We start from the raw sequence: 10,109 nt of genomic DNA, 5'->3' as shown, positions 1-10,109 counted from the left end.
ATATTATATTATGACCCCCCCCCCCACACACACACACCCACACACACACACACACACACACACACACACACACACACACACACACACACACACACACACACACACACACATTCCTTGGTGCGTTAATGTTTTGATTATTTCCAATGGGGACCTTTTCTCCCCATGATCACTACTCCTTGAGGGTAAAGCGCGCGCGCGCACTCACTCATACACACACACACGCACACACACACACACACACACACACACACACACACACACACACACACACACACACACGCACACGCACGCACACACACACACACACACACACACACACACACACACACACACACACACACACACACACACACACACACACACACACACACACACACACACACACACACACAACGAGCTCTTATATGACACTACAGCCAGCTGAAGATTCGCTACTGCGCTGACTTTAGTCTCTCTCTCTCTCTCTCTCTCTCTCTCTCTCTCCTTCCCCTCCTCCTCCTCCTCCTCCTCCCCTCTGCTCTGCTTTTGATCCCACAGGGACTCGAGCCTTCACATTCCAGTCATTCCAGGCGCAGCGAACAATCGGCTCTCAGTTATTTATTCGAGGCTGGCCGCTCCGCTCCTCAGTCTGCTGCAGCCCGGCGGCGCGCGCACACACGCTCACAACACGAGAATACATGGAGCGCAGGAGCGCAGGAAGCCTGTGTTGTTACTCCCGCAGAGACGCAGTAATATTCAATTCACACTAAACACCGACGATTTGGTGAGTTTCACGTCACGTTCGAGCAAGTTTAATAGGTCGCTTTTTTCCACCCCGCGTCGATGCATAATGACTCAAAGGGCAGCTAGTTCAGAACTGAATGGATTTTAATGTAAAATTGTAAAGTTTGCGACAGTCAAAACCAATATTGTGAAAAATGCGTATATGTCTTTTATTTGAGAGAAATCTTTTTTATCATCTGTTTTTAAACCATTGTGCTCTCGTTCGATTAGACCACACAACATGATGCGTTTTCTTTATGAAAATTGTGTTGGCAGTTGTGTATTTCGCTTGTTTAACTGGAAAAAATGATGCATGGTGTTAGTGCATGTGGGTAATAAAACTGGATCTGTTGTGACATCACTATTAGAGGTATTTCCAGCAGCTCCTACACTTACCGCTTGATACATAGAAGTGTTGATAAGCTGTGAATGAGGAGAGGAATGCTGGCCCCTGTGTGGTGCTCATGACTGAGAAACAAACCGAAAAACTGAGCTGATTAGATGAACAATAACTGAAATGTTTACCCAGTCCAATCAAGATTGTGTTTTATTCTCACAGATCTGTGATTCCTCACACCACAAGACTTGTGTCACGTTAGATAAAAAAACAAAAACAAACAAACATTGTTTCTCACTGACTGAAATGAGAACTGCTGAGGAGTCATCTGGAACGGTCTTGCACCGTCTCATCCAAGAGCAGCTCCGCTACGGAAACCTGGCAGACACCCGCACCCTCCTTGCCATCCAGCAGCAGGCCCTGCGTGGAGGAGGTGGTGGAAGCAGCAGCAGTGGTGGGGGAGGCACGGGCAGTCCCCGCTCCTCTCTGGAAAGCCTGACTCAAGAGGACACCCAGTACATCCAGATGTCAACAAGACAGGAGCCCCAAGGCCAGGAGCACCAGGGGGACTGCCTGCACTCCGAGAGCCCCCTGTGTCACCTGTACCAGCTCCATGGGGAGGAGTTGCCCACCTATGAGGAGGCCAAAGCTCATTCCCAATATTTGAACTCTCAGAAAGGACAGATGGAGCAGGAAGGCTCCGATGTGGATGCGATGGGAAGCGAGCGGCAGTGGGATCTGAAGAGAGAGCATGCTCGGTCTCTGAGCGAGAGGCTCATGCAGCTCTCTCTGGAGAGAAAAGGACTGAGAGACTGTGTGGCTATGAGCTCCTCACTCAGCTATCCACAGCTGTATAATAACATCACGATGGCCATGGCACCGGACAGACAAGGAGCTCAGCTCTGTGCAGGCCAGCAAAGGCCACCGCCGGACTATCCTTACTGTGCCAGAGTCCCTGAATACATGATCAGCCACTCTCAGGAGCACGGCCAGTACCTTAGAGACCCTCCTCCTCCTCCTTTCTACTCAGAGCATCACAGGTAAGAAAACCTATCAACACCTCCAAATTACTTTCAGTATTTCTTTTCTGCTTTCTGGACTCCAACGACTCACTTCTGCCCCTCTTCAGGTACGAGTATGTGTCTGCTCAGCCTCCGGTGGCTCACAATAGCATCATCGCAGCCTCGGGAAAAAACTCGGCTTCCAGTGAATCGTTGATACGGGAGAATGAGCGGCTCAGAAAGGAGATGGAAGTGTATGCAGAAAAGGCCGCCAGACTGCAGAAGGTGAGACAGGAAGGGGCATGGAAGTGCGGACTGGAACCACTTGGTCATAGATGGCATAGAATAAAACAGAAAAAAAAACCTTCTTGCCAAGACATGTCAGGATGATACGTTGTCTGGCAGCTGATTTCTCATAGAGAGGTGATTGGCTGGCCTCGTAGGAGCGGTGCTAAGAGCTCACTCACTGGTTCAGTGTCTGGAGGTTCTTAACACCTGGGACCCACCAGCCTTCACTCAGGAATGTTGATTCCTTCATTCTGTTGCGCGTAGCTTTATAAAGCCATTTGCCTTCGGGTGGTGGTTGTAGAGATGACTAATTAGTCTCATTCATACTCACGTCTGCATCACAGTCCAGGAGGTTGAATGGGGAGACTCTTCTCCCAGAAACTGATCTTCTTTCCACATTTTCTTCTCAGCTGGAGTTGGAGATTCAAAGGATATCAGAGGCTTACGAGACCCTGATGAAAGGCTCAGCCAAGCGGGAAACTCTGGAGAAAACAATGAGGAACAAACTGGAGGCGGAGATTAAGAGGTTGCATGACTTCAACAGGGACCTGAGAGGTATGTATCTGTGAACCGTTGAGGAAAACTTGTTAGATGTAACCGAAGAACTGTGTGTAACAGAATTATGTTTGGTAATCTTCGCAGAACAACTTGATACTGCCACAAAACACCGAGTAGCCAAGGAGGCCGAGTGCACAGACCAGAAGCAGCACATCTTTCTGAAACTTCTGGAGCAAAGTGAGTACTCATCTGTTTTTCAATCATAATAATTATTGCAAAAGAATCACAGAGAACGAGATATTACTGCTGTGTGCAGGACTTTTTTCAAATATATTGTGTGAACGATAACAAAGCATACTTTAATATTCTCATATCAAGACATACTGTAAACTCTGTGTTTTTAGCATTTTGCTTTGAAAAAGAATCCCATACGCCAACTTGCTGTACAAGTTTGCTTGATTGAGTACAAATAAAATGGGACACAGCCTTGTCTGTAAATATCACAATATATAGTAGGACAGCTGTACTGAATAGTTTATGTTACATTTCAACTGGATTTGAAATAAATCTCATCAGATATCTATCTAAATTAGATTAAAAAACATTTAAGATATGAGTCATGAAAGATGTGTAATTCTGCTCAGTTTTACACCACCCATAGAGTCTATGATAGATAACCATCTCACACTGGTAGTTTTTAGTCTTCAAAAATAAAAATAAAAAGAATACTTTTGAATTAACTTTCAAATAGTTCCAAGTGTTGAAATGTTACACTATCAATTACCTCAAAGAGAGATTGTTTATGAGATGTTTATCATGTGTAAATGTGTAACGACACTGATTTTTACGCACGTGTCATATCATCAAAGAAAAAAGACAATAGTTCTCAGTAGAGTCACCACAGACGATGGGGGACATTGGCTTTTTCCTCCTAGAACCCCGTCTTGTACACTTTTTCATCTCTGCACAAGATTGATCAGATTTGACAAATTGCACTTTCCTGACAGCCCCTTCACAATAGCAGGGAAATAGTTGAGCAGGGATTGGTTTCCTCCTTTTGGCACTGTTACACAAAGCGACATGTCGGGACACAAATGGCTCTATCGCTAATTTTAAGAGTTGTGCTTGGCACTCAGACGTCAGACATTTTTCATAGCTGCAGTAAATGTGGCCTGGATTCCAAGAATTTTTTTTTCGGTATTTCAGGCTGTTCCACCATTAGGAATGCTCCCCACACCCCCTCCACCCCCCCCCCCCCCCCCCCGCCTCATTTTCTACCCAGTTTTGTATCTATGCTGGCTACTAATAGGTCTTTAACTTTAGGGCGTCCCCGTCTAATTCAACATGACCCCTGGCTTGCTCCGTCTCCTTGTTTGGACATTTTTCTCCCAGTGTGGCCAAATGATAATCAGCCAGCTGTGAATATTTTATTAAGAATGTGGTGTTGAGAAACCCTGCTTACTTTTAGTTTTCATGAAGTCTGATCCAAAGGGTTCGTTGGAAAAACTTTTGGTATTTGCCATATTGATGCTCAAATGTTGTCGCATGGTTATTTAGACCTCTGCCAATCCTATAAGTGTAAATACAGGAATGGGGTGTGCAAGTTATGTATATCATTTGGTTACAAGTACCATTTGAAATATATTTTGAGCTGCTTGTTTACTTCACATCTTTAGAAGCATTCCTGTGCTTTTGCTAGTACAAAGCTGTGCCTGTGTGCGTAAGTGGATAAGACCAAGTCTGCGTTCCCTGCACAGGCATGCACTCGTGTTGTGTAATCAGTCCCCGTTTACAAGTGGCACACCCCATAAACTGACTCCCCATCGGAAAATTGTTGATTAAAATATGCAGCAAATTAAAAACATGTAAAAATGATTAACTGCGGGTTTATAAGATCTCGAACAGAGTTGGTGCCCTGTAACTTAACTGACAAATGTTGGTTTCTCATAGATGTCTATCAATCAATCATAGATGTCATTTCACCAAGAAATCATACCTCAGTGTGTCTTTTATCATTTTAAAGGATTTTCCGTCATTAAAATCTAAAATTCTCCATTTGGATTGTCCTGCCTTCAATGGTTCTGTAAATGTTGAAGTTCAATGTTGGCCAGGGAAAGAATGGTTGACAGTTTTCACTGGGGCTGCTTTATAAATTGATAAATTTACTGTTATCAACATGTGTCAAAAGACTGTCTGAACTGCACTGAAATGCTTTCATGCACTATGTGTTCATTCTCTGCCAATATAAAACAACAAAGTTCTCACTATGGAAGGGAAGTGCGATTATTGACATCACAAAAATTGTGGAATCAGCTCAGTAAAACATTTTAATATATTGAAAGCCCGAATTATTTCATATCTGATCGCCATAACACAAAATTAAAACCAGAAAACTCTCAGGAAAGTTTCTCATCTCATCTCATCTCATTGAAAGAAAACCCAACCCAGCTTCAGATGGTGTAAATGAGAGGCAAAACAAAGAGCACTGTTGTTTGGAAATGATCTCAGACAACACAAAGCATTCGCATCATCTACTGAAATCTCCAATCATATGATTGTTGAATTGCTCAACATTATCTGGTATCACATGCGCAGCCTTAGTTTTTTATGTTGTAACTTCACCCATCAAGCATCAGTATGTGTGTATATATATTATATGTGTTTGTCTTCCTTGTGATTACAATTCATTAAAAATCCTACTTGTCAGTGCAGTCTCTTTACTATTCCTTCGACTGCTCAGCAGAGCAGATCAGATTTTCAAAAGTTGATATTCCCTTAACATCTTGGCCATAGTCACGTCACTTCAATCCTCCGCTCACTTTTTTTTGGCCGTTCTTCCGTCCCTCAGATGAAGAGCAGCAACGTGAGCGTGAGCGTCTGGAGAAGCAGATCCAGCACCTGCATGTGTCCGCCGAGGATTCCCAGCGGAGACGGGAGCTGCTGGAGCAGGCTCTGTCCTCAGCACAGACTCGTAACCGGCAGCTGGAGGAAGAGCTGCAGAAGAAGAGAGCCTACGTGAAGAAGGTGGAGCGCCTGCAGAGTGCGCTGGCCCAGCTGCAGGCCGCCTGTGAAAAGAGGGAAGCTCTGGAGCTGCGGCTCCGCACCCGGCTGGAGCAGGAGCTGAAAAGTCTCCGGGCGCAACCGGTGAGGAGAACGACCACTCAAGCTTCGGTTTCTTTATGAAGGCAGACGTGTTTTGAGGAATGTGTTTATTTATCTTCTGGCTTCAGAATAAACGTCCAGTGAGGAAAGCTCTGCATCGTGAAACAATCAGAAACTATATTAGTCCTTGATTCAGCCTCCAAAATCAAACAAACTTCATCCATTGCAACAGTAATCCTATATAGTGATATAATACTTAGAATTCATGACAAAAGCCAAAAGTACTATTGTAGCTCAACTGTTTTACCATCCAGCCTCGCCATATTCACCAAGTTCAGCAATTACATCACTACTGCAGATTTTATAATCCCTGCTTGATATTGTATTTCCATCTGACCTGCAACCTCTCAGAACGATCCTCCTATTGAAAATCGGCAAACTCGGCAAAATGTCAAAAATGGTTGTCGACAACTCTGCTGTGTCTTTTTTTTTCAGTGGCTGAGTCGAACAGTAGACCCCACATCTTCAGAGCTGAGCTCGACCACATTGCAGCAGCAGTTCAGAGAGAAGGAGGAGCGTATTCTGGCCCTGGAGGCCGACATCACGAAGTGGGAGCAGAAGTACCTGGAGGAGAGCACCATGAGGCAGTTTGCAATGGACGCAGCAGCCACTGCAGCAGCACAGAGGTACAGAGATTTATGTCGAATGGGACAAAGGCATCGCTTGATAACAGATATTGAGAGACATAATCTAGGATTCTGTAGTTTGACAGTCCTCTGTTTTCCCTTCAGAGACACGACCATCATCAACAATTCACCACGTCATTCACCAAACAGCAGCTTCAATCAGGACTTGCCTCTGTCCAGTCACAGACATCAAGAGATGGAGAACAGGTACTCGTCTCCAACTGCTCTTGGTTTTCCTTCATGGTCCATTCAAGCTTATTGTTTGGAGATTTCATCACATATTTTATGTGTCTGTAGGATACGCGTACTTTATGCTCAGCTCTTAGAGAAGGATGCCGTGATCAAAGTCCTCCAGCAGCGCTCCAAGTGGGAGCAGGGAAAGCTGGAGAAACAGGCCCTTCGTCCGGCCAGATCCGTCCCCTCCATTAACACTGTGATCAGCAGCAAGGAGACTAAAGGTGAGTGTTTTTTCACCTTGTGCTTTAATGTCACATGTTATCAAGTGACAACTGGTGGATCGCTTAGTGCCGCCAGAAAGAATGTATACATTACCCGTAGTTGTTTAAATAGACAACGTGTTTTTAAACCGGAATGCAGATCATCTCGCACTCCAGAATAGCCTCCTCCAGAATAGTCATGGGAAGAACTCCGCCAGGACAGATGTTCATGGGTGTGTAAATGTGGGATGTAAGCTGGTAATTAAGCCGTGTCCTTTCTTTGTCTGTCTGCAGCAAAGAGCCTCTCGGATGACCAGACATGTGTTGTCACTGCGCTGCAGCCCCAGCCGCTCCTCGTTGCCCGGCGCCCCTGCAGAGACTCCAGCACCCAAAGTGACGAGGCCCCTCAGGAGCCCGGGTTCACAGCAGAGGAGCCGACGCCTCCGGCAGCAGCTCCCTCCGGTGGGTTCAGAGTCATGTTAACGATTTCAAACCACCACATCATAGGTCGTTGTTTAATTCAGTTCAGGAGTTTGTCCTTTGATTGGTAGACAAATGTGTTGACAATATTACGCCATATTGAAGAGAACAAACATTTGTAATGTCTTGTTTTGATTTTGCAAAATAGCACAAGAAAAAGTCCAGGGAATTATATTTGCTATGTAAATTTGCGAATCAAATATAATAATAACATATATAGACAACATAAAAAAAAAAACATTCATATAAATTAATGTTACCACACAATCACCCTATCAATATTTTCTTTATAACATATTGACTTTATTCTTCTAGTATTTAGTATTAATTATGATGCATAAAGACCAACTTTCTCCTTATTGAAGTTGCATATACGTGGCTCCAAAACAGGACTGTGAAAGCTTCATCGGGAAAAGAGATTAGGTTGCATCTTTGAAAATGTGGTTGTGTTTGCTTTCGGACACCATCGTTACTTTTCTAACCTGCTGATTTGATCTGGACCACAGACACCTGGGATAAGCAGCAGGCGCCACTCCAGACGCCACAGAGCGTCAACGGGCCGGACGCAGAGATGGTCGAGATCCTCATTTGAGCGACCGCTGCAGTTTGTGTGACTGAATGATGACAGAAAGCTTCGGCTGGCGTGTGGAAAGTCTTCCTGGAAGTCCAGCGCAGACAGTGGCACACTTTGAGGGGGAGAGCTGAGCTTTTCCTCTACAGACTGACGGAGTCCACTGCGGTATCTGGACAGTATTCTGCATTACGAAAGGAACTGGACTTCAAAACCCCACTTCTGCATATGTTTTGTGTGTGTGTGTGTGAGTGTGTTTTGTATTATGTATTATATTTATATTTGTAAATGCTGCTCAGCTGCTCAATTTATGCTAAGACTTTTTTTTTTTTAAATTATACACAAAAGACGTACTCTTCTTGATTAGCTAGTTTGTGTTCTTCTTTGTGAATTTCCAGTAGCATCCCTATTACTGCGACCTCTAAAAGTAATGTGACTATTTATGAAATCACTCAAATTAGGCCTCCTTCATGTCTGAGGATTATTCTCCTTAACAACACAGCTCAAGTGTAAATGAACACTCGCTCGTCCTTTCAAAGGCCCTGCTCGCAGCTCAGCGGAGGATTTGAAAACTTCCTCTGAATGCAGAGCCTGCTCATTTCTCTCCTAAAAAAGCCTGTGAGGATTGACAGCGTTTCACTGGGGTCTAATTTTTCCAGATCCCGGGTTAATGTTTGGGGGCCCTCAGATAGCGACTCGCCTCAAGCGTCTCGCTCCCCTCCGATGACACACTGGAGCTAATCTTCTCACATTCCTTGTTAGGGGAATGCTCCCGTTAAAGAAAAAGGCTATCTAAAGTCTGACCCCCTAGCCCTTGTTAAAATGGCAGACATTCTCCACATGATTCCTTTTCTGGGACTGGTTATTTCTTCCGTAACCAGTTCTACCAGAAGGGCATCGAAATGGTCAACTATAATTGGCCTGCATTTGCTACTTGTTGTCTCCATCCCTGTGTTATATTCAGCTCCATCGCTCAAGTATCTCACATTTCTGTGCAGCCTAATGTACTTAACTTGGAATTTTCTATTTATTTCTCCCTGCATGATGCAGGATCACTGAACCTTGCTGAATGTAGACCCCTGTTTTCAAGCAATGTGCTTTGAATTTAACTGGAATGCGCCACAATTCAGATTTGAGCTTCTTTAGCGGGGAAAGGCTGCTCAAATTCAACGTCAGTGAGTTTCTGAAGACGCTGTGACGTTTGTGATATTGAGTTTGATGTGGACAACATTACCAAGAGGAGTATTTGACACAAACAACCTCACATTTAACTTGTATTCCCCTTCAACTTTTAAAGTCTGCCATATTTCCCATCACGGTGCACATGCTGGTCAGGGCATCGTGCTGGTCCAGTTGTTGCCCTTCTCTTTTTGTCTGAATGTGTTTACAGAAATGGCTATTTGAAGTGAGAGAAGTTAATATATTTTGTTTGTTTTTCCATTCATACGTGTGTCATTATTTGTATTTTCTTTGGTGCCAAAGATGTACTCTACAGTTAAGTTATGATGAATGACAAATACAAACGGTTCTGTTAAGGTGCCTTGCTTTTTGCTGGTTGACCCAATTTGATGTTGCTGTGAACTTTTGTAAAGGAAACATTTGTAGGTATGCCTTAACATTTCTCAATAATAGATACAAATTTTTAATATATGTCAGATAAAAGTCTGCCTGTGTTGTTTTTGTTGAATTCTTACAAAACTGTCTCATACAAGAATCAAAGAAATCTGAAAGTTTGGACTCTTTCAAGTATGAGGAATCCTCGTTGGATCACTTTTTATTAATGCCACAAAACCACTAAAGCTCAGCAACAACATCTTGTGCTTGTTTCTACACTGTATTTACTGCATAACCACAACATGTAGGGCTTTAGTTATGACCAGTATTGCTGAAATATTTTCAGTCTTATACTATTCACATAGATTCACAACCAAAAGAGCTCACAGATCA

General features: G+C 43.8%; 1 protein-coding gene across 1 annotated transcript; it reads left to right on the top strand.

Moving 5' to 3' along the window:
- Positions 1 to 642: 642 nt before the first annotated feature.
- amotl2a (angiomotin like 2a) lies at positions 643 to 9,769 on the top strand. Its single transcript, XM_080506039.1, has 11 exons — positions 643 to 763; positions 1,322 to 2,139; positions 2,229 to 2,385; positions 2,799 to 2,943; positions 3,031 to 3,123; positions 5,735 to 6,030; positions 6,484 to 6,674; positions 6,780 to 6,881; positions 6,972 to 7,132; positions 7,406 to 7,573; positions 8,098 to 9,769. Exons 2-11 carry the CDS (start codon positions 1,406 to 1,408, stop codon positions 8,181 to 8,183), a joined length of 2,133 nt encoding a protein of 710 aa, XP_080362165.1. The 5' UTR covers positions 643 to 763; positions 1,322 to 1,405; the 3' UTR covers positions 8,184 to 9,769.
- Positions 9,770 to 10,109: the final 340 nt, after the last annotated feature.

The sequence above is a fragment of the Blennius ocellaris genome (assembly GCF_963422515.1).
Source record: "Blennius ocellaris genome assembly, chromosome: 12".
In the NCBI taxonomy this organism is placed as follows: Eukaryota; Metazoa; Chordata; class Actinopteri; order Blenniiformes; family Blenniidae; genus Blennius; species Blennius ocellaris.
This window is presented reverse-complemented; position numbering and strand designations above follow the sequence as displayed.

Bases quoted from the DNA above. Each gene is read 5' to 3' on its own strand.
- amotl2a (XM_080506039.1), top strand. From the start codon at position 1,406: ATGAGAACTGCTGAGGAGTCATCTGGAACGGTCTTGCACCGTCTCATC. The intron at 7,133-7,405 runs GTGAGTGTTTTT...GTCTGTCTGCAG, and splicing joins CAGCAGCAAGGAGACTAAAG to CAAAGAGCCTCTCGGATGAC. The intron at 7,574-8,097 runs GTGGGTTCAGAG...TCTGGACCACAG, and splicing joins TCCGGCAGCAGCTCCCTCCG to ACACCTGGGATAAGCAGCAG.